The 25,368-nt window shown below is 40.8% G+C and overlaps 1 protein-coding gene across 1 annotated transcript; it reads right to left on the bottom strand.

Moving 5' to 3' along the window:
- Nucleotides 1–98: 98 nt before the first annotated feature.
- KCTD3 (potassium channel tetramerization domain containing 3) lies at nt 99–24,971 on the bottom strand. Its single transcript, XM_086878672.1, has 18 exons — nt 24,505–24,971; nt 20,821–20,874; nt 19,401–19,446; nt 18,481–18,554; nt 17,980–18,038; nt 17,710–17,790; nt 16,846–16,980; nt 15,918–16,008; nt 13,499–13,689; nt 9,561–9,676; nt 7,063–7,150; nt 6,821–6,937; nt 5,691–5,861; nt 4,382–4,537; nt 3,309–3,405; nt 1,840–2,024; nt 1,594–1,732; nt 99–1,263 (listed from the first exon to the last, which is right to left on the bottom strand). The coding sequence occupies exons 1-18, from the start codon at nt 24,576–24,578 to the stop codon at nt 681–683; spliced, it is 2,457 nt and encodes an 818-aa protein (XP_086734798.1). The 5' UTR covers nt 24,579–24,971; the 3' UTR covers nt 99–680.
- Nucleotides 24,972–25,368: the final 397 nt, after the last annotated feature.

Raw genomic sequence — 25,368 nt, 5'->3', positions numbered from 1 at the left:
AGCCCTCAAGAGACTGCCAGTTCTGTGTATACTGCCAAGCATATTTTTATGCATTCTCTCAGTCACAATCAGCAAAATCCATCATCTGATACCACACATTTTCAGAAAGTACAAGCAACACTCCTCTGGCAATTTATTTGGACTAAGAGACAAAATCATATGATATTTTGGATAGCTTCCTCCTTAACCTGCACAAAACATTTTGGATATCAGACAGCAGCATACAGAGCAAGGATCCCATTCATAAAACAAGACTACAGATGCAGCTCTGTGCATTAGGCAAAATCCACCCAAGACAGCAGCAGCACTGTAGAGCAGTGTGCGGCTGCAACTCAAGGGCCTCCTCTGCTCAGCAACCAAGTTTTCCTTTAGCACTGTCACTTTCCCCAGAACAAAAATAATCACAACATATTACATGCCTGACCACATTTACGCAAGAATGCACAACAAGATTTTGGACCAAGTACCGTACTACATTTTGAAGCATTACATAAAGTCACACATTGATGTGGACAACCCTTCAAAGCTTTGGCAGCAGCTAGGTTCTTTCTCATAACCTTACAAGTTTTATTCTGGTATCAGAACAAAATCCCACTCAAGAAACTACCCACAACATGTAACATCATGCCTGCTACCAGCCAGAGGGCACCTGCGCCTTGTTTTTGCCACCAGACACATTTTCACAAGCCGTAGTCTTGGCAAGATGAGTCGTTCTTCCGGTGTCGTGGTGAAGCAGCTGTCTTTGTAGGTGATGGAGAAGCTGCACCAGGTAATTCAGGCCCACCTTCAGCAAGGACTGGTGCTGAGGCCAGGAGAGGCACTTTCTTCCTTCCCAAGAAACCAGCTCCTTCAAATCCCATCTTCTTTTTGCTTTCTGCTTTGGTTTCAATCTCTTCTTCTGGTCCTCTTCTTTTGAGATCCAGAGAATTCTCTGCCAGGCGGTGAACCTCTGTACTGCAACACCCACCTGCATCTGTCACACCTGTGCCTCTCACTTCAAGTGCTGTTGATTGGAGTGCCTTCCTCTCAGCTGCACTGCCCTCAGCTGTTGCCTTCTTGGCCTCTGTCTGGCTTGAATTCCCATTTGCAGCAGCTGCCTTTTCTGTTGGGCTTTTGCTGGATAAGTTAAAAGCCTGGAAGTCCCGGTAACTGTGAAAGCTCTCTGTCCGCCTTGCTCTTGCCAAGAGGGGGCTTTCTCTGTATGGCCGCACAGAGCCATACGTGGCAGTTTCATGGATTGTTTCATGGTGCTGCAATTGGAGGCTTCAGAAAACACAAGAAAAGCAGATGTTAGGCTGAGAATAGCAGCCAGTTCTTCTGCACACCACTGCTTTCACCTACCACTGCAATTCCCACTACAATAGCAATCACCACAGCCACCACACAAAGGCTTCCAGATCACTTCAGATTCTCGGAGGATACTTCAGTCTGCACACATACAAACCAGCAGGAATCAAGGAGTGTGTGTAGTTCAAGCCATTTATGGCATGAATTTAGGGGCTCAGCTACAGCCTTCAATTCACCAAACCAGTTTGCCTACCTGAAAAGTAAAGCCTTTAGTGTCTGCAGCCAGTGCCACCCTTGGTGACTTACCTGGAATTAGATTCCCGAAGCCGGTTTGGCTGAACAACTGAGGTGGCAGGACTGATGTTGGGTGTGGCACAGCGAGATGTACTCAAGTCACACTGGTCAAGCAGCTTGAGCAGCTCTTCCTCTGTGGGGCCACCAACATCTGCAAGAGAGAGAGCTCTTAAGAGGCCAAATCCATTTAATGCAGTCAAGCACACCTGAAGACACAAAAAAAGAACTACACCACAGTCTTGGAATAACACAACTTACCTTTGTCTTCACTCTTATTAACCATGTCCATAGCTGTGGTCAGGTCCCACATCTGGATGCTGCCATTGGAATGTCCAGTGAAGAGGTAGCGGCGTGGCCGGGAGCCCATCCTGCTGGATCCTTCACATTCTCGCACAGTAAATGACGAAATGGTAGTGCAGTCAACTGCCTGGATCTCACAAATCCTGCAGGAAGAGAAATCCCAAATTACCTGAACAATTATACCTGGCAGAGTTTGGCCACTGAATTCAGTACTGGTTCAATTTTCTGAGAAGGCACCAAACTTGGCATCGGAAAAAGACCTTTTCTCCAGATGAAATTCATTCCCCCTGCATGACTGGCACACTGCTCAGCTGCAGACAATCCTTTCCCACCCCCAGTCTATCTGCACTCTTACTGTTTGTTTATTAGGCAGCCCCCACATGTTCCATGTCCATTTTCTGCTTACAGTGATTAGAAAGCTAAGGCTCCCACAACAATGACAGAAACCAGCCCCTTCATATGCTAGACACTAGGAAACTAACCTGCAGAAACAACACATTTGCCCACAAAGAAGACATGCAAAAAAAAAAAATCCAAACATGATACATCTATAATGTAGATGTTATCTATAAAGATAACTTTTGTCATATTGCAACTGCAATTTCGCTTGTCATGCCAGATCTCCATTGCTTTTTTTCCCCTTTATTTTAGAAGTTTGTGAGGAGTGATGAGAAGAACTTCTAAAACTAAGCTGTTCATGCTCTGGGTAGTTTGTTTTACTGGCCCTTTGTAACGAACTTTTCACCCAAGCAATGCCAAAATAAGTCATAGTGTTGAGGCATTAATGTTTTCATTCAGATTCAAAGTTATTAGACAAAAGATGCAAAATCAAGCATAGAACTGAGATGTGCTGTCTTTCTGATCTCTTGTCATCTTCCTAGCCCAAGAGAAAGAAAAGTAGCTGTGCATTTGGCAATATTTCTTCCTATGTTGGCAGCAATCTTAGTAGAATAGTATGAAGGCCAGCCCAAGAAAATAATCGAATAGATGACCTAGAAAACAGTACCTCCATTTTAAAAGGTTCTAGTATCTTCAAAGCCAAGTGCAAAGAAAGAGAGAAACCCTTTTGCGAGCAGCATAATCCCTGCCACCAGCAACTTCAGCATTAGTTTTGAAATTAAATGTTAGCATGGTACCGTGGTTGAGAGTCACATATTCTGTAGAGGCACAGAAATGTTTGTTTTGTGAGCTCCATCATGAAATGAGTCTCTGATATCACACCTCTCAAAAAGCCTTTTGGCTTTGAGGCTGTACTAATTGTTAAGTAACAGTTCTGTTACTGACACACAAACAAGAGTTCAGACAGAGCTGTCAAGCATAGTAGAGGGCTGTTATGTGCCACTGCATGCACTCAGCATGGAGGAGGGAGACATCGCCACCTGAACAGGCCTAGTCCTGCCTCTTTCCCACTTAAAATATGGATGTACCTTTTACCAGTTGAAGACAGCCTTACAAACAGCTTATTAGTAATGGGAACAACTTTTTGGATAAACACCTGTTGATCATCACGTTCACCAAAGGGTCCTAGATTAAAAAAAAAGGAAAGATCACTTGTTTGTTTGTTTCAATTCCCTCACCTTTTTCCCCAAACAGTTCTGAAAACCCAGACCCATATGAGTATGACCACTGCAATTTTAAAGTATCATGAGCAGGGAGCCAAAGGAACAATAGCTAGCAAAAGCCATGCAATGGTTAGCAGTCTCTACAGATCCAAATCAGTTTTTGTTGTTCTAAGGGACACACATTCTTAAATTTGCTGTGTGTTCCTGGAGGAATTACTATGTCAGCACAAACCCCACATTAGCTCTCAATAATAACAGTAAGTACTTTGTTGTTTTGCAGCTCCTAGATGTCTAAAGGCTTAATCATATTTCTAGCAATAATAATGATGCCAGTTCACAGGCCATCCTATTCATCAAAGGTTCATTTGCAAGGCTCAGACCACCAAGGAATCTAAACTACCAGTCTACCCATATTTACCATCACACATTCCTTCAGTACCTTGCTACAGCAAACTGCTAGCACCCTTTGCCTCTGCAGTTGCCAGGCTTCAGTGAACTTTGTCAGCGTTTCAAAGTTGTTTAAGAATTTTTTCCATGCTTTGTTTAACCCCAGCTGAACAGTGAACTGGAATTTGCAGTAGACCAAGTTTGCTATGCTCATTTGCTTAATACAGTCTCCTACACTTTCTCTCATTCTCTAGTTAAATCAGAATTGAAATGCTACATCAGTTTGCTAAAGGAAGAGGAATAGTATCTATGCTCCTAAGATTGTTTATCCCTTTTTCTGTCATTCAGAGTAAGTCCTTTAAGTGTACTCACTCTCTACAGCCTAAATAATAATTCCAAGGGAATCCTACAGATCCTTGCCATCGTTTCAAGGGGAGAGCAGTGTATAAGAGCTTACACCTATCGACTTGCACATTATAGGGCTGAAGGTCTGTTAAACCATTATAATACTAGTGAAGGTACAGGCACAACAAAACCCAGAGACATCCTACCAATGTCATTTCCAGAACAGTAACTGCCATGACTCTCTGCTTCCTCCAGGGATAAGATTTTGAATGATGCAAGAGGTGTTGAGCCTGGCTGAGTCGAAATCATACCCCGGAACCGAGTCACAGTCCATGTCCGGACATGGTTGTTATCAGCACAAACTAGAAAGGAAAAGATGTGCAAGGGATGACACAACATTTAGATAAACTTCTCTAATGATCATCTATATGGTAGATTTTCATGACTGAGTGATCAAGAATTTAGTCAATGTGAGGTCACGTAGCATCTCGAGATAATTTTCTAACAGTCTACACATTCTTGCTGATGTCTTATTTTCTATCAGTTTTGTTTCTTCACTCAGAAATTCAAGAAACTGAGACAGGTGCAAGACCCAGCTAAGGTCTGGTCTAGCACCAATAGCCTACAGCCCCCTTCAATCCCCTGTGTGCAGATGCTAGGACATGATGTTATGAAAGCAGCCTGGCAGCAGAACCCTCCTCACACAACAGCCCTATTCCATTTGATTCATCAATTAACTCAGTTTTGTACATACAGATGTGCCCTCTCCTGGTACTGAGGGTTTAGCAGCAACTTGCAGGAGAACAGATAACCTCTGAGCTGTTTATTTGCAGTATAATTGGTTACCATGTTCCTGTTCATTTTTTTTTAACAACGGGATAGCAGTAAGATGAAAACCAGTTCTCTGCCATGCCCTGGCTGCTGGATTCTGGATTAAATAGCTTTTTACAGAGGATGGAGTGACTGCATCTTCTCTACAAGTAAGACATATTCCTAAGCAAAAGACCAGGACAAGCAGAATAGCACAACAAACACTAGGAGACTGCTGAGAAAAGCAACAGAGACAGCCCTTTGAAGTCACAGGAAGGCTTTTTCTAGGGCCCAGGAGGAGATGGTGCACATTTTTCTGCAGCCCAGAAAGCCCCTGAAAGGCTGTTAAAAGACGACTAGTCCTGAAGGACCTGTGCACGACAATAAAATTTGACAGATATACCTTTGTTTACAAACCCTTTTATTTTCACAAATAGCAACTTTGGAATAAAACATAAATGAAAGAGCGAGTTGTTCTAATATCTGGTCAAATAAAACTTGGGCCTTTCAACTGCTAATGGCTTTGAAGAATGCTTACTTTAAGAAGAAGGATCCAAGCAAATCTAACCCTTCCCCTGCCCCCAAATCTGTCCAACTCATTTCTATTACACGTGGGAACGATGCACGTTATAGAGCGTAGAATACAAATACTGCCTTGCTCAGGAGAAGGGGAGAACCACCAATACACATCTGTGCACACATTACCTGACACGAGGTGTTTCTCTGAGAGCATGATCTTCGTGACAGGGCTTCGATGAACCGTGAAGGTCTGAAAGAGCTGAGGGCCAGACCCGACTGTCTCAGGGTGCTGTACAATCACCCTCACTGCTCCAGAGCTGGTGCCATACGCAATCTCAATCCAGTTGCCACTTACACCTAAAACGAGCAAGAACACAGTTGTTCCCCCAGGAATAAAAGCTTGGCTTACTGGGGGCCAGGGAAGGAGACAGAACAAAATTGTTTCCAAGCTTCCACAGTAAGAAAGCTATGTTTTTAAATACTGTTTACTCAATATTTTCCCATAAACATGAAGGCATTTTGCCACTAAAATGACCCCAGGTTTGTTCAATTCTCTACTACATACTTCAACATTGTCTTAATAAAAGCCTTCTTTCCCATTCTCTCCTCCCTCCTGAAAGTGAAAGAAGAAATGGATCAAGTCATATGATCAGATATTTTGGCACTCATTGCAGTAGTATGGTCTATATGTGCCACGTAACATTTATTTTTCTGCCTTAGTTGGAGACAAATGGGAAGGCAAAGCAAAACAGAAAGAACTACAGTTTAAAAAGTCACTGCAGTATCAATATTATTATGTAACTACTTTCTCTCAGTCTGGGCTTTTTTGAGTATTACTTTGCTTCGGGTTTTTGTTGTTGCTATTGTTTCTCTTTTTAATTTAAAAGATAACTGCACCATAATTACAAAAGCATCATCAAGCTGCATATGGAAATGTTTCTTAGCATACTGGTTATAAAGTCAGACACACATGCAAGGTTGTGTCTCCCCCTTAACCAGTTTAGCACAAACTATTTCAGCAAATACAATTCATAATCTAACAGCCTTTCTGGTGCAAAAGGCTTAAAACCGACCAAGATACATTAGGCACAAGTATTAATAGATACATGTAAGTATATGTACCTGTTTATACCAACTACAGATGTAAGGGAAAACAGCTATACCTAGTGTTCTTCGTTCATTGGAAGATGATTAAATAAAGGAAAATTCTTTGTTTATGTCAAGGGCTACTTTGTGTGCTTAACCCTGCTAAGCAGCAACAGGAAAAGCACATTTCTAACAAACTCTCAGTGAAAAGACCGTGGTAGAATACTGACTTGTTTTAGGTGTGAGGTAGACACTGAGAGCTGTTATAGCATCATTGGAGGGATCATGGTACAATTCTGTCACAAGAAGATCATTGTCTTTCATCCGAAGTGGGAACTTCTGCATATCTGTGGGGAGGAGACGTTTACTCTCATTAGACAGAGTTGTTCTGATGCAACTTAAGTCAACTAAAGAGTGTAACAAAAAAAGCATTAGCATATCCTTTTTATTCCACCCTGCTCCCTTTCCTTACCTATATAGTAGATAGAACCATTGTTACAGCCCAGCAACAGAAAAGACCCAGCAGTATCATAGCTTGTGATAGGAACAACATCCTGAACCTAGCGCAAATAGAAAGGAAAAAATAATTAAATTGAGAATTTAGGTTGCTAGCTCCTCAGTTTTCAGACATTTTTGGTGTATTTTGTTGAACATCACTTGAGTTTGGTACTGGACTGAAGCCACAGTGCAAACACTTGCATGTACAATGGCATTCCTGAAGTACTGCATATTCCTCTACCAAACTGGATCTGAAGTCCTGGAGATCAGCAGACACATGCAGGCAAATCAACTGCTCTGGAAGTTCCTTCTCTGTGTGAAGGAACAAAGCTTCAAGAACTGCACCTAAACCATGTCTTCAAAAGTAGATTTTTTTTTTTCCCAATTCCAGTGAGTATATTTCACCCTTTCTGTAATCTCCCTTCTCCCATTTCTGACAAGTCCTTAAGAGATTTCTGAAACAAGGAACTAGATGTTACCTCTCTATGCCTTCTTTTATCCCAAGTGTTGTATCCCTCTGCCAAACTATGGAAATCTCTGCCTCTAGCAGATGTATAATGAGGGGTAAAAACTCTTGTTCCATTACAGGTTCGCACTTCCACAACCACACCAAGCCAACTGGAAGACAGCCCTGTCATATTTTACATACTGGTCTACAACTCAAGGTGAGGGATTACACATGCCCTTTCTTTGCCCTCTAGGATTAAAGGGAATGCTTATTCCTCCAAGTGGGGCAGAATTTTCAAGCAAAGAAAAGGTTTAGATTATCCTAGGTAATGTGTCCTATTTAAAACAATTCTTATTTGCTTCAGCCCTGAGGAGGAAAAAGTCAAAAGCCATTTTATCCAGAGCACTCAAACATACAAAGAATCATGGTATTTGTCCTGTACTCTATCTTTCAGTCAGTCCACTTAATGGACCTTGAATACTAATTCATGGATATTTCAGCCTAAATTCTCAATTCTCTCTGACCAGCAACATCCTTCCAATTGCTAAAGAGACTTGAAAAAGCATTTGCAAAATACTTACAATGAATCAATTGGATAAAAGCAAAGCAAATCAACCAAAGAAACTTCCCCATATATCAAAGAGCTCAGACTCTAAACCAGTATCCCTTCCTAACTTAAGGATGGTCTGTAAGTCCCTAAAATATATTGTAAATATTATCTTCTTTCCTTCTGCAGCAGATAGGAACTGCAGAATGCCATCTGCCATCTGCCAAGATGTGAACTTTCATTAGGAAAAAGAACAACCCTGTAAAACAGTCACTGGTAAACCATGGCCAGTGAGAATCCTCATTTTGCCTACTAGGGTTTTCTGTCACACTTTACTACTGCTTTATGTTACCTCTTACCCTATAGCACTTAATATTCTGTTTCCTTTAAGCTCTCCTTTGCTAAGAATTTAATTTCAAATGTATCTAGCACCCACACCCTCCTCATCTTTTTAGCATGCAACTGAAACACTTCCAGAAGAATAAGTACTAGAGAAACCACCTCAGTAGTCTGCTCAAATCTCCAAGAAAGGAAGAAGATGCAAGAACCAATAAGATGCAGAAATCACAATTATGTCTTCAGATCACTACATAAGGAAGAATACATTTGCACAAATGAAAGTAGAACTTAGAAAGACATCAGCCTGAAAGAAGATGAAGTTGTTGCCCTGAGCATCTGACCATAGAAACGTGTCTGTCTCTGCTGCTGAAGCAGTGCTATCCCACACCTATTACCTATTATTTGTCACTTAAGAGTCAAATTAGACTTAGTCAGCAAACAGTGCAGCAACCTCAGGTCAGTTCTGCCTCTTGAGATTTGCAAGGCATTTTGGGGATTTGTAGTGCATCCAGTTTTGTACCACAAAGGTGTACACCCAGCTGTGTTACAAGCTTTGTTATTTGAATGCATGACTGCTTCTCGCACTCGTACTGACTCCATGGATCTCTCTATTTAATGTGCATTCTGACAACAGGAATCAAATCAGTGCATCCAGAAGCATCCACACACAAGACAGGCATCATTAAAGCACAATCATGTGCATTTCTGTTGAAGAAGTCTTCTACTGTAAAGCAGCTTTGTAGATCCCCAGATACCAGACTATCTTCTTGTTTTCTTTCAGTTGGTACAGAAATTGCTGTCGCATATTCCCCACAATTTTATTTCCTCTGGTGCTAGTGAATTTTTTACAAAGTTAGTAATCTATAAAGAAGTTTAAATATATCAGCACTTGACATTTATTACCCCAAATCACACAACATCCTTTCATTTGAAAGCCTAAATAGCATGCTTCTTAGTAGCACCAAACAAGTCAACATTCTGCTCACAGGCACAATACCCAGGTGATAAACTCCATAACACAAGTTAGGGCTGAAAACCCTATGATGAGCATTTTCCATATGCTTTTAGATTATCTTACTCTCTTTTTACTGGAAAGACATACCAGCTTGTAAAAAGTGATGTGGAAAATTGAACACACCTGCCAATGCTGAGTCACGGCGTTCCAGACTCCAACTTTCCCTGTATGGCTTGTAGCCACCAGCTGGTTGCCAATGAAGAAGAGAGCATCTACAGGCACTCCAAGACTGAATACTCCTGCAAAAAAAGAACAGGCTGTGAAGCTCATCTAAAATAAAGAGAAAAATACAGTAACAATGCATCTCCCCATTATTATCACATCACTTTTATTCTGGTAAAAAGTAAAGAACAGCGAAAACTGGGTTTGCAGCATGCTAGGTGGGGCACCATGCATGCAGCAAACTGGGTTCCATTAAATGGCAGTATGATGTCATCTCTGCTAACACCATCATTATTTGCTAAGGAGAAAATAGGCAAGAGAAGACAGAAGAGCTCTTATGAAATATACAAACATTTTACTAGCCATCAAGTTCTCAGATGGCTTTAAAATAAATTTAAAAGTTATATTACAGCAAGCAGGAATTTGTGTAGTTGTTTTGTGTTTTTTTTTCAGCTGTGACTGTGAAACATCATTTAAGAACCAGTAATTTCATGGGTTTTGCAAATTTGTGCCATCCTAGTTTGCAATTACCTGTTAAAATATTACAAATTCTTGATGCTATTTTTTTTAAGTCCAGTCAAGGAAAAATATTTTGAAAATAGATTTCAGGAGCTAAATATGACTACAAGACTTCAGTCATATTCTTGGGAAAAGACTAAACAATTCAAATGTGACCCTATTTGAATACAGTCTAATTTCTCTTTTAGCAGAAATACTTGAACTCAGAAAAATAATCAGCCTGCAAAAGCCTACTTCTTTCTTTCCATCCCCAGATCTTTTATTTGGTTGCAGTCCATAAGCAGACAGTAAAGGCTAGCAGGCTATTAAAACTTGAAGCTATATAGGGTTTCACCAATCATCACATACTATTCAAATTTGGAAGATAAAACTTAGCAGCAAATGCTGGCCTTCCAAGTAAAGAAAATATGTCATCAACAACATCTCACTTAATAACAATCTAAACAGTGCAGTGTTTGACAGGCATCGATGGCTGTGGTTATAGTTGACCTTAACATCTGAGGCCTTCCACAAAATTGATCTTTTCTTTAGAGCTTCCAAGTCTCATCATAAATCCAACATGAGTAACTTGAACTAAACTGCAAACTTGGATAGCATACTACATTTTGTACTATTTATTATGCGTGTATTTAAAAGTTACAGCATATTCAAAAAGTCTGAGGTAATTTCCAAGTTTGCCAGCTATGAAGTCCAGCAAACTGGCCCTGCATTTAACTTGGTTTGTAAATAATTCTAGGCTATGTTTTTCTGCCTGGTAAGTACAAAAATACTGGGGCTAGATTACAACACCAAAGTGTCAAGTTTCACTCACAGGTTTCCTATTCCGTCCAGCTCACTCTACATATTTATATTACGTCTCACTAATATACCTTAACTGTAGCAGATAGACATTGTCCAAACAAGGGTATCCAATAGCTGAAAAATTCCTCAATATTGCTTTGGACAAATTCAAATGAACACATTCCCACACAAGAATCAGCCCTCTCTAACATCCAAGAAGAAATCTCACAAAATTGTTTTAATTACGGTGCTAAACTGTTTTCCAGTGCAAAGCAAAACCATTCAATGCAGATAAGATTCAGCAGCACAGGGCACATGAAAAAGGCAGTAATAAAAAATCCACAGAAACAACTAGAATTGATTACTCCAGAGAAGGATGAGGTTCAAGGAAATCAAGGAAGACAGCTTGAATGGTCTGGAGGAATTTGAAGTGTCAGTCCTGCTTAGGCTCAACAATCTTGAGACTTGTCCACAGGGGGGACAACACTATATGTAATGACAGGCTCTTGTCCTAAGGGTCCCTCTCAGTAAAATATTGCTTACAGCAGCAGGCCAGCAGCAGTGTCTTATGTAAGTAATATTGAAAGGGAAGAAAGCACTCAGGGAGAGCTCTATCACAAAGATGCCAGCCCACACAATTTGCTGGGGATGGTGTCGCCAGGCTCCAGCAACTGTTTGGAACAAGTACTTTCTTTCACAAGATGACAGCAATGTACTGTATCTCTAACACAAAGCAGCACTGCAAGCATTTGTCTCTACAAGGAAACAAAACAACTACGTTCAAGTTATAACTATTAAACACAAGCATTTTTTTTAAACCAATCAATGTGACCTATTATCCAAAAAGAACAGCAGTACATTTTGGTCAATGTCAGCCTGACTGGGAATTTCATCCTGTAGGCACTTTCTGTCTGCTTCCCCCCTCCTCCCAAAGTTTCACAGTGTCACTGGAATGCAGTACAGCCTGGTTAGCAGAAGTCCTTGCTTTGGTTTTGCTTTGGTTTTTCAGTCATAGTCTAAGATATCAGAACCTTATGATACTGGCATATTTTAGAGTTTTTATTTGAAATGAAAGTCTGCTTATTTTTTTTTTTGTGTCTCTTTGCACTTGATTTAAAAAAATCCAAGATGCTGCTTCTTGTGTCTTATGGCAAATCCCAAGGTAACACAAGCAGCTAATTGAAACCAGAAAATGCAGGAGGAATGGAATGGCACAGTGCTTAAAGCAACGCCTGTTACGGGAGTACAGCTGTCACACCAACTCTTCCCTGTCCTTAAGACTCAGTAAATGGGAGCATAAGAGAAGGTTTCCCAGATCCTATAATTACTCACTGTACTTAACTGAGATAATTTCATATTCAACTGTTAGATACACTTTTTGTAATTATTTTTTGAAAGACAGTGAAATCTCCTTTTCCATTTTGCTGACCATGATATATGTAAGAACTCTATGAATCACAAGTAAAAGAGCAGTACACAGCTTATACAAGACCTTTGCATTTCCCCATCTTCAAATACGATTTAGTGTTTCCACACATTCATGCAGGGGGGGGAAAAAAAAAAAGCAATATCCATAGCTAGAAATTGCCTGAGAATCTGTCAAACACACTCTTCTTTAAATGCACATGGGTCAAAACTTGAATTTGGTACTTTTGACTTTAATTAATGGTTACTGTCATTCTCAAGGCTTCAACCATGGAAATACATCTAATAACAAATTAGCTCAGCATTAAGTTTTCTCTGAAAAGTGCTCACACAATCAGACTGCTGTCATACTTTGTTAGCAGTATCCACTGCCAGAGGAAACAGACATTACTGGCACAGCAGTGGTTATTCAAACACCAAGGATTAGGCTAGAGGAAGTTCCAAATACCATTCCCTTCAGTGCCTCCCAAATTTGCCCTATATTTGAACAGCAATGACTCAGACAAGCCATCAGATTAGCACCAGGGAATATTTACTTCTGGAAATGTCTTCTTGCTGTTTCTAAATCTTACAACTGTGTGTCTTTCAGTGACAAGGTGTATAAGCAGTAATTCCTGTATGCCTAAAGGAACAGTGTGGGCTTTTTTCCTACCCTGACACCCAAGTTATAAACCCAAGAAATTTTCATCTTCCAGATTCCATTTATGAACCACATTTGACAGAGAACAGAAGTATTTTCATCATCTCTAAAAATGTGGCTTTAGTAACACAAAGGAAAGGAAAGAGCAGAATCACTTTGTATCTGTAGGTTTCCACTTCCAAAGCTTAGTCCCTTTGTGTTACAGCCTACATTCAAATGCCAAGTCTAGGGAAAACTTTAGTTCTTAATTTGAATTCTTACACAAAAACCTCAAACTGAACAGTAAGTATTAGTTACTATCTCTTCAATAAACACAGTGATCTTTTATTCACCATCTCTTTGATTTTGAGCCAGGATTCCTGGTGCAGAACTGAAGGATATTAAAACACTAACAGGTTGCTGTACCATAGCTTGTTTTGTCAATCTGTGAAAAAGTGAATACCGAGCACCAAAAATCACACATACCTCAGAACAAGGTCAGACTTCCTTCTACTTAAACACACACACAAAACACAAAACAGGTAATGATAGTTACCAATTTCACTGCCACTACCACCATCCTGAATGCTCCACAAAATAATGCTACTCTCCGAGGCAACTGCAACCATCTTGTCCTTGTCTCCATGAGGTCCTCCAACCACCTTGGCATTGAGTGCCACCCGCTCAATGGTCCAGTCCAGATAAGGACTGGTGAACACCTGCTGCCACCCAGATGACTCTTTGATTCTGGAGGGGCAAAGGGGAGAACAGGGAGCAGACGTCAGAGACTCAGGAACAGACAGCCCAGTCTAATCCTGAACCAGTGTGGATGATTCAGTCTTACAGTCTTGACCACAAACTTCAAATTCTCGTTAGAGAACTACAGCCTACAAGACCTGCATTTTTTCCCATTTTGAAGTCTGATATTGCATATTATTTCAGTACTTTGCAGATACTGGAATCCTGTGCTGAGCTTTTTCTTAATATAAGCATATCTGATATGAAGGTTATAAGATGAAGCCAAAAGCCTGGGCTATCAAACACTAGATAATGAGGTTCAGCATAAGACTTTAGAAAAAAACTCGATTAATCTCCTTATATATCATGCAAGAAACCAAATCATGCTTTAGCATAAAGCTCTGCTCTCCAGACACATTTTCTGTTTATGGTATACTGAAAGCAGATAATACTGAATTGGTTGTAAGCTTTATTTGTAGAGAATCATTTCCCTGTGCATTTTTAAGGCTTACATGCTGTCAGCACAATTTATCTTACTTAAATTCAGGCAATAATTTAAGATACTTTGCAATGGAGCTAAAGCAACTAGATCTCTGCAGTCAAGTTAGAAATGTTAAAATTAAGAGCAGAAAGATATGTGTACTTTTTAGCATTGTTGCCATTATTTCACTTCAGTGTTGCATCCTGCCTGGAGCTGAAGCACCCCAGACCACTGTGCTCCACCCATACAACATGCAGAAGTTGTAGTGGAGAGATTTAAGAGCACAATTGCAGGAGCAAGACTTTGAATGCAACCCAGACATTCTCACAAACTTTAGGATCAAATTTTAAAAACTTTTGTCACACTTCAAAATTTAAATCAAAAATATTATCTTTATGATGCACTGTACTTTGCTCTAGAAGAATGGAGGAGGGAAAATTCCACCATTATATTCCTAGAGCTTCTTGAATTTTTGGAAGAAAAAAAGAATACAAGACTTCTACCTTGAGTCTGTGTGAAGAAAAGCAGCACTTCAAACTGGCATGTTGACCTGCACCCTCTCTCACCAGCCATTCAAGTCTGACATGATTCATCAAAAGCATCACTAATGACATAATTTCAATGGCAACAAGCCTTGTTAAGTAATTTACCAAGCAGGAAAGAGGCAGAATCTCTCACTTAGTGAGAGTAACTCAGTAACTTAGTAACTCACTAAAGTGAGTTAGAAACCAAGGAAAACAGAGATAAAATCCTAAGAAGGGGACAATTAGCACAAAACCAGTTGCAAATCATTGCCTCTTTCTCTGTCAGACCATATGAAGCATAATTGAAAACAAAAACATTAAGCAGAGCAAGAGAATCCACACTTAATACAAATTAAAGCCAAAATAATTACAGTGGTGAATGCAAGTTAGATGTGATTTAAATTACAAAGTTTAAGCAACAGGGTTAGTATTCTAGAGTGAATAAGGCAGCAAAGTATGGCTTTTTTGGCAGTAAGCAGAAAGAAGCTGTTCACATTATATTCTTCTCCCCTCTGTTTCTGAACCACAGTATGACAGCCATGTTAGATTGGTCTGGGAAACAGCTCTTGTAAAAACACTACTTTCCATCCAAAAGACAGCCACCAATTAAATCAAGACTATGAGATGTGAACTAAAGACAGCTTCTGTAAGGTGGAGGTATTGCTTATCTTCCCCTGACCTTAAAAAATAGCCAGTTTGTTTTCAAGACAATGAAGACTTTTTTCAGCCATCCAAGTGAAGTAGAAAGTGTTTAACAGCTCTGCTCAGCAAAAAAACCTGAAGACAAGGTAGCAAAAGTACGTAGCAAAAATTCATTAACTGTTTCAGCTTCTTTGACAGTGTAACTTCACAGACTGTTTTCAAACCCATAGCAGGAAAACTTTTAAAATTCATTTTCCATTCAAAATTTTAATTCTAATTTAATTTTAATTTAATTTTTATTTTAATTTAATTTTAATTTTCCATTCTGCTTTAAATCAGACTTTCAAAGCAGTTATATTGGAGCCAATTTGCAACTTTTCAACAGTATAAAGAACTGACATCAAATCAAAATCTGAGTTCTTATCAAGCAATTTATTTTCTCCAAAAAAAGGCAGCAAGTCATTTTCATAGGACAAGACTGAATGTCTTTATCTACTGCTATTTCAGAGTAAACTGTTTTCTTCACTCTTAGCCAATAACAATATAATTTTTTTAGCTTCCTGTAAACTGACAAGCAACTCTATTCCTACCTGTAGCAAACAGCAAAATGGGCATAGGCAGCTACTATCCAGTTGTGGTGGCCAGCTACTATTAGGACTTTCCGTGGGTCCACAGGAAATCCTAAAAACAACAAAGCTGAAGTCAGGCAAGCAACAAGAATTAGATGAGCAGAGACATCTGTAATAGGAAAGAGCTCTCTGCTAGGATGTGCAACAGAAATTTTGATAATTAAGTTTCTCAAGAAACAATTTCAGCAAGATTTTAGTTTGCAGTGTTGCTCCTCACATCCTTGGAATGCCACAGAACTAATGCTTGAAGAATGCACCTTTTACCTCCTTTTACCCAGGACTGTCTGCTTCCAAACCTCTAGCAGCTCATTAAGAATCAGCTCACTAAAACTAAATCACTGTTTTGAATTACATAGATTTGCCTTTAACATAGTCTAGGTTTTCCTAATGATTTACAGGATCATGACAGAAATATGACACTTCAAGCAGCATCATTTCGCTTGCAAATCAAAAGCTGGAAAATGTCAGAATTCAGGTCTATCTCACTATTTTTCTGTGAAGACTACCTTTACTCTAAAAACTTTACTCTTGAAGGGCAAGTGAGGCACCAAGAGGAAGAAAGAAGTGGAAGAACGGAAGGCCCTGAACAAAGACCAAAGAGACAGTGGCCTCTCTGGCTTTTATTATGGTTTTAGTATGGTGTAAGGCATTTGGGACCACGCTAAGGCTGCATGAAAAACTTTAATTTGCCTTTCTCTCAAGCCTCACACCTGGATTATGCAGCAGTGAGCCTTCAATAGTGTATAAGGAGTAGTGTTTAAGTATTCAGCAATTTTAACCAGGCAAACACAGAATAGCAGATTTAAACCAGATACAGTCACATAGTTCTTATTTCCCAGAGACAAGCATCTTTGCAATTTGCTTTGGTTTTAAAAGTGACACTCCTCACCTAGTCTGACTGTACCTTCCCCTGTACCAGCAAGTGTAGGCTGGACACCACCTCCATGCATCTCACTCTCACTCTGACCCGTTCTGATGTCAGTCAGTGGCCCAGTAGTATTATTTATCTTACGGCTGGGAATGCCTAGTGAAAAAAAAAAAAAAAAGTTTGTGTCCCTCCTTCAACTTCAGCAATATAACAGATATTAAAGTTCACTTTAAAAATACAGGATTAACACTTGTGCATTTTGATGAAAATTTAATTTAACTGCTACAAGAAACAGGCAATATTGTAACACTGAAACAGAAAATGCTTTTTCTCTCTATGTTGACATTCACCATTTAAGAAACTATCTTCAGAAAACCTGTCAATAATTGTCAAGATATCCTTTAGACTTCAGGTTAATACATGAATGGGGTTCATGCCTACAGAGAATTTAAGAATTTAACTGAGTGCCTAAGAGGTACTCAGTGTTGGTAAGGAAAGCTCATTAGCGCTGATTTGTCACCTAAGCAATAGGACACCCAAGGTAACGCAATGTTCAGAAAGAAGAAAGCACCTCGTGCTGATGACATTAAACTGAAAGGCTCCCGAAGAACCTCTGCTCTAGTCTACAACCAAGCACAACCTGCTTAGCACTAACAGGCCACACCCCCTGCCTGCACTCTAAACATGCTGTTTGTTACAGCACAGAGATGAAAGTCCTAGGTTTAAACCATAATAATGTTCAGTCCAACCATTTGTCCTTAGCTTTCCTTAGGAAGGCTCTCTCAGAACAGTTTGACAGCCAGGGTAAGCACCTCAGCCAATCATCCCCACAAACCAAAGCAGCACGTGACAGCAAACAACATCAGACCATGAATACAAGAATACCTGGAGGAGGTAGGTAGCCATGAAAAAGGACACTGCCACAAGATGAGCGTTCCAGTTCTTCACATAGTAGCAATCTTCTCACTAAGAAGGAAACCCAGATATGACCACAGCTTTCACTTCCTTGAAAACATTACATTATCTCAAATATCCTTCCGTTTCTAAAAACTTTTACTTAAAAAAACTTTAGGGTCACAGCTGCCCAGGATTTGTCAGTGGACCATTACTACAACAATAAATAAGATGAGATGACATTAAGAAAAAAAATATTACCTAAAGGAGTGATTCCATAGAATTCAGCTTCATGCCTGAGAACATTTATACTCACTCCCCTGCAGGAACAGAAAAACAAAACCAAAAACCGACAAGAACAAAGTGAGTAAATACCTTAACTATAAATGCTTGCATATGACTGGATATTGCAAATCTAAATATCAAGCTACCTAACAGTTTATAGAATTACCGCAAAATACATTCAACATGTTGACATTTGAGATTCTAAAGTGATCTTAGTTTGACTCCATTTTCATTAAAATAAAGATTCAGAAACAATAAAGAAATACACTGCAAGATGTAATCTACATTACAAGAATCTACTAACAAAATAGAATGTGACCATTTCTGCCTCCACCATAATACACATATACTCTAAGCATGGTTCAACATCTATGAGGGAGCTGAGCCACATACCAGGCACCCAACTAGATGAGCAAGATGAAATATTTATCACTTGAACAAGTTTCCTAATGCTTCTAATTGAAATTAACTTCTTACCGTAAGTCCAACTCCTTTGTGCGAAGAAAATTTAAAATGGGTGCAAATGCTGCTGGATCTCGATCAATAAATATCTGCAAAGAAAAATTTCTGTACTTGAGTACTATTATGGAGCAACCAACGCCTAAAGTGCTATTTTATGCTGAATGTGGGAGAGAGGAGTTGAAGATGAGGAAGTGAACAGACAAACAAAACCCAAAGTTTTTGAGCTTCTTCTTTGTTCTCATTATACAACTATATATCCTAAAGGACATATATAGAAACACTATTGCAAACAGATGGTACTTAATAAATCTGTTATTTAGGTTCTAGTCTCCACAGAGGACAATGGAAGCTTTCACTTTCTATCATGTGTTCAATAGGCAATAACTGTAATAAGATCTCAAGAGAGGTTTCGACTTTTTAAAATTCAATTACCATCAAAACTACCTCTATACTTTTAGCAAAGTACTTGTGTGTCTTACTATTTCCCAACAACATTACTGTAACTATAGTTTCCCATTTAAGAATATCATACCAACAGACTGAAACAGCCATTTTGTTACATGTTTTTGCCAAAAAAAACCACGTGCTACATTTCCATGTTGGATTACTCAACTAGACATGCAATGGCTATCTAATGAAAAATACACCTCCCTGCAATACAGCAATCAGCATTTGCTCTGTTTAAGAAAAGTAGAGTTGCTGCTTCTGCATTACATGTATAATGTAGAATTAGAAATATGTACATTGTTCAGCTTCACTTAGCTTAAAACAAAGATGAGAAGCAAGAAAACCAGAGACGTCACTAATTTTCATGAAAGTTTAGCCTGACTCAGGCAATGTAATTCCATTAGCACCAACAGTAAAAATGCTTTTGGAGAGAATCTAACCAAAAGCATAACATCAAATTAATGAGTTACAGCACGTTCATTACTCACAGCACCAGTTTCATCTTTTAGTGTTGAAATTCTTCCACTCAGCAAACTGAAAAACAGGAAATCTCCATTAGATATCCCCCAGAAATGTACTGACACAAACTCAGGGTAGGGAACACTGGATCAGTTAGCTCTCTTTGGTTACATTTTGGTAACAGTTTATCAGAGCACACAAAACAGCCAGAATGCTGGAGGAGTGAAATCTCTCCTGGACAAAGGAGAAGTGTACGCACAGATAAGGAAAGGCTAAGAGCTGCATCATAAGGACCTTCAGATTCCCAAAGAAAACAGACAAAAGGCCTAGTCTGAAAGGATGAAAAAATTTTCCCAGGCACTTAGAGGGCTTTGTAGTTTGTTAAAATCTAGTTGAACTGGTAAAAGCAAAAATTATGAGTAAACAGTCTGCAAGGACTTTCTGGACAAAAGTGGGATGAATTCATTTTTACACAATTCTATTTCAAAGCTTTTCTCACATCAGATCAAAGTACTTTTTCTTCAGACCCATATAAAACACAGTGTCAAAATCTCATTTTACAGGTAAGATGGACACCAACAGCTTTCACTTGATTCTGGATGACATTTATCTGAGATTTTCCAGTATTGGACAACTTTCAGGACAACCTCCTTAGACAGCATATTTCGTGTTGAGACACTGGGGAATAGCATGAGACTTCCTACCTCTCCTTGCATGCCTCAAAGAAGGTGACATTTCCCTGGCAATTCATTTATCTGAACATTTCAGTAAAATAGGAACAAGAAATTCTGCATATGTCTGCTGCCAGGCTTTTATTGGGAAGGACACTTAGAATATAAAAATGGAATGTAAGGAAGCAAAATGATCAGCATTTAGGTTTTCTTTTGTGGGTTTAGGATTAACTGGGGTGAAAGAGGTACAGCAACTGCAGAACAAAACACAAATCTGCAGAAGTAGTAATGGCAGCGATGTAAAAAGGAGCATGTTCAATAATTCAACAGCTCCAGTATCACAAGTTAAAACCCTCAAAACTTTGAATTAACTCAGAGTAGAGGGATAACTCAAAGAAACCCTGATGCAAACAAAACCAAAAATGTTAAAGGCAGTGCTAATGCATATGGCCAGTAAGATCACAAGTGGTAATAGTGTCACAGTCAGTGGCATGTCCCTTTCCTGCAGAACTGGAGATTATTTCCACAATACTCCATCTAAAAGGTGACAGCTCCTCAGCACATATAAGCTGCCATGGCTACATTCAAGCAAGAAGATGCCTCTTGGGTAACAGCTTATTTCAAATGAATCTTTCCCATTGCTTGAGATGGGGGGAAAAGCATCAAGGACACTAATAAAGATACTATTTACAGCAAATATTAAAAACTGAGAACATAAATATTTTTTTTAATGATTGTTAATTTGTCTTTGTTAAATGTGATGATACATTACAAATACCTGGAAAAAAATGAGTCTGGAATCCACATCAGTGTTTGTCTTGATGTGCTGAACCTGTGAAAACAAAGTTACAAGTTCTGAATCAGCTGTAAAATTGAAAAGAAGCCTGTTTTATCTAAAATTTCTTGATGTGTCCTAGAAAGCTAGTATCAAACAGGTTTGGGAAGTTTGAGATCTTTTAAATATCTGCATAAAGTCAGAAGTTGCAGGCTCTTTGCACAAATTGTCCTTAAGCACAAAGCAGGGCTGTCTGGAGACCACAAAATTATCATTCTTTATATGTTTGTAACACAGCGTCCCAAACATCCTGTATTTCCTGGTTCCCACACTTCAACATTAATGCTTGCAAAAAAAACAGGTCCCCAAAACCCAAACACTGCTCCATGCACATAAAACCCAAACAGTAAAATTTATATTTATCATCAGTGTGCTGTATTTGTCAATAACCTCATGCTACTCTGCTGCTCTTACTTAGGACTGAAAGGGTGCTACACCACCCACTGCAAAAGACTACAGTGAGCTTCAAGTTAATATTTTATAGGAACATGAATTATTTGCCATTTTGCTATTTGGGCCCTGCTTGGGGAAGAAGGAGAGGCAATAACAGTTAAAAGAAATACTCTTTTTCTTTTAACAGTTAAAAGAAAAGAAAATTTACTCTGAATCATACTGTTAAATAATACAAATTATAATATTACTTATGATGCCAGACAGTACTTTACATAATAAGTAACTATGGATTATTTGTTACTACTTCTGGTTTTGATTTAACATGAAGGAAGACAACTGAACTGGCAGCTTGGACAATGAGCTCATGCTCTGCATCACTCTCTGGCTGTACATATCCTCTTACTAGTGCCATGGTAGAAAAAACCTCTGGTGATCTCTTCATTAATGGGAAAAAAAAACATATGCAAAAGCAAAATTCCATTACAATTTGCCATCTAGTACAGGATTACAAAATACAAAATATTTTTGGAATAAAAATACTTAAGTCATAATTTATCTAATTTTCACTGATAGTATTTTCCAGTTTTGAAGGGGGAAAAAAATGTAAACAAGCCTCATTACTTTGTGCCCCCTAAGAGGCAGAAACACAAAGGCTATGTGGAACTATATAAAACATGGATTGTGCATCTACTCACTGCAAACATAACAATGGCAAATCTGTTCTTAACAGAAAACCTACAGATTCAGTGTTCTAACTACAATAATGCAAAAAGCCTTTTCTGTAAAAAAAAATTTAAAAGCTCTTCTCTAATACACTTCTAAGTAGTTTTGCTCAGCTTTTCTTATCAGTAATACAGGTCACTACCTCTGTCTACTTTAAGAGTATGGGACGATTAATTTAACTATATTATAGCATGTGAAAACAATGAATTACATTCATTTTATCCAGAATTATATCCAGACACTGCTTGTAACTATAGGGATTGATGCAGCATCACCATCATCTTCTTTCAATTTTATCAGCATGTCCAGACAGCCCCGGGATTTCCTGCCTGTAATTTAGCACTATAGTAGCAGTTTAGTAAGCAACAGCTCATACTAACATATACTTTAGAACTTTTAATACATGGACATTAATCTCTGTAAACAACCAGAAAGAGTCCTCCTTTCCAGGATGCAGAAAGCAGCTTAGCCAGCAAAATTTACATGCAGAGGTGTATCTGCAGTTCCTTGCAGCAGTTAGACAGGCTAAGGACAAGGAAGGCTAGTCGAACCCATGCAATATCCTCAAAAGACCCGTAAGCATATGCTAGCTTAAAGTTATTTTAAAGAAAATATAAGCAACTGGAAACTGCCAAGTGAGAGTTATAAACCAACCATTTTCATAGTCTATTGTCCTTGTGGAGTTACAGTGTAACCAGAGGGAGATACAGAGTCAAAATAATGCACCCAACTTGATACAGTAATTTCTGTGAACATTAACTTGCAAGAGACTTTTGTTCACAGTAAAGGAATTCACAGAAGTTGTGATCAGGAAGTGACGGAGCCGTCACACCCGGCAGAGAAGCCCTGACCGTCCCAGGGAGCAGTGCAGACCTCCTGTCTGAGCATGGAAAAGCTGGGGTCTGTAGTACATGCTCCAAAGTGTAACTGGTGTCAGAAGCAGGGGGAAGTGCTCATGTCCTCTTCTCATACAATTCTACAAACAAAACTAAGAGTTTCAGGTTTCTAGTGAGAGTAATGAGAACTAATGAAGAGTAGGAAAGGTGTACAGTACCCTACTCTCACCCATTTGCTGTGCAATCATCCACTCCACTATCAGCCAAGAGTCACCTCCCTTTGCAAACTGAAAAACACAGCTCAGGTGTAGTTTTCAAAGGATGTGGGTATTACAAGGGCAGCTGAGCTTGCAAAAGACCAAAACTTCTGATACAGAAGTACTATAGTACAGAGTCTCTCTATTAAAGGGGAAATATCCATGCACACATTTCCTACGGCTTACATCCAAATGTTGACTAGAATCTAGACCTTCAGGCAGAAATTGATTACATGCACTTCTTAGTGTGCCTCATTCCTCCCACTTCTCTGTGTAGGCAAGCCCTCTGAGGGTGTGTGTTTCTTCCCTTCCCTTTATGAAAAGCCTGTTTCATAATTCTCTGTTCTCTGCTGAGGCATTTAATAAGGAAGATTATTTAAAATTAAGAAACTGAAGCAGCTTTGAGATTCCACAGGTAATAAAATCATCCTAAAAGATGACTTGTCCCATAATTTTAGAAACAGAGTTCACTAAAGAACCTTATGCAGCATAACATGAAATCTGGTCCAAGCCTATATCAAAGTTATTCTGAAAGCATCATTACAGGTGAGTTTTGCCTGTGTTACAAGCAGTTTCTCTAGGCTGAACCAGGTTCTTAATATTTTATTAAAACGAAGGAATTCTGCATCAATTTCTACGGCACTCTAGTTTAAGAAACTAGCAGCACACAATTTAGTTATCAGACCAAGCCCATGCTCTGAGTAATGCAAGAAAATTCTTAAAATAGCAGTAGTAGTTCCTACTACTTATAGCTGGCTCCACGCTGTGCGCATTACTTGGGAAAACACATTACTTCAGTTTCCACTAGCTACAGTAATCTGAATGATTTCATGTCTGAGCATTTTGACAGGAATGTTTGCACTGTTTATCACGCAGCTTCTGACCACAGCTGTCCCACAATTCTCTGCCTCAGCCTGCCAAAACGTCTACATCTGCCAGCTTCCACACTTCCAGCGTACATCTGAAAACAATACAGCTCTTTATTCTCGCGGATGCCAGCGGTATCATATCAGCTATTTTAATATCTTGCTCTAAGCTGATAGAGGGACTGTTCACTAGAAGCCTACGGGTGTGACTGCAAAGCAAAGCTTCTATCCCCGAAGTAGCAGGATTCCCGGAGTCTCTAAGGTGAATGTAGGGCAGGCTTGCCCTGGCATCCCGGGAGCTGCCCACACGCCCCGTGTCCGCCTGCGGGAACCCCCGGTTCCTGCGGAGCGCTGGGTGAAGGCTCACCCCGGCCGTCCCGGCGGCAGCTCCAGCGCGCAGAGCCCCCCGGGGCGGTGCCGCACGGGTCGGTACCGCCGCCCTGCCGGGCCGGGCCGGCCGAACCCCCGCCACGGCCGGGCGGGCCCCGGCGGGGCCACTGGGCGCTGTCCCTCGCTGCCCGGAACGCGCCGGCCCCGGGCCCGCCCGCTCACCTGGTGCCGCCCACGTTGAGCTGGATGATCTCCCCGCTGCCGGCGCCGGCCAAGCCGCCGCCGTTCCCCGCCATCTTCCCCGCCGCCTGCTCCAGCCGGCGCCCGCCGCCTCCTCCCGCCGGGACCTGGCGGTCGAGGGAAGCAGCGGCGGAGCCAGGCGAAGGCGGCGGGGAAGGAGGCGGCGGGGGATCGCCCAGCGGGGACCGGGGCAGGGTCGGCGGCCGGGCGGGCTGCGGCCCTACGGTCTCCCGGCGCTCAGGCCCGGGCAGGGGCGGCACAGGCCATGGCAGCGGCAGCGCCGGCAGCAGAGCGGGGCCGGCGCGGGCCGAAAGGCCGCGGAGCGGAGGCGGAACGCGGGCGGCGCAGGAGGCGGGGCCGGCGGAGCCCCGCGGGCAGGGACGCGCCCGGAAGGGGCGGTGGGAGCCCGCCCGCCCCGGCAGCGGCGTCACGCCCGGGGCAGGGGAGCCGCGGCACCGCGACTGCCGTCTTGTGTGGGTTTACGGGAACGGGGAACCGCCCCTGCCGCCATCAGGCGCCAGCGACCCCCGCCGAAAATAAAGAGAAGGGCGGCGGAGCTGGTGACGGGTCTGGGAGCGCAAGTCCTGTGAGGAGCAGCTGAGGGAGCGGGGGGTGTTCAGCCTGGGGAAAAGGAGGCTCAGGGGTGACCTTATAGTTCTGTACAACTCCCTGGAAGGAAGGTGTAGCCAGGTGGGGGTCAGGCAATCTTCTCTCAGGAACCCAGTGCCAGCACGAGAGGACACAGCCTCGGGCTGCACCGGGGAGGTGGAGGTTGGACCTTAGGGTGAATTCCATCGCGGAAAGGCTGACCAGACATTGGAACGGACTGCCGAGGGATGTGCTGGA

The sequence above is a fragment of the Cyanistes caeruleus genome, chromosome 2, assembly GCF_971803275.1.
Source record: "Cyanistes caeruleus chromosome 2, bCyaCae1.hap1.1, whole genome shotgun sequence".
Taxonomy (NCBI): domain Eukaryota; kingdom Metazoa; phylum Chordata; class Aves; order Passeriformes; family Paridae; genus Cyanistes; species Cyanistes caeruleus.
The sequence above is the reverse complement of the archived record's forward strand: the minus strand, read 5'-3'. Positions and strand labels throughout refer to the sequence as shown.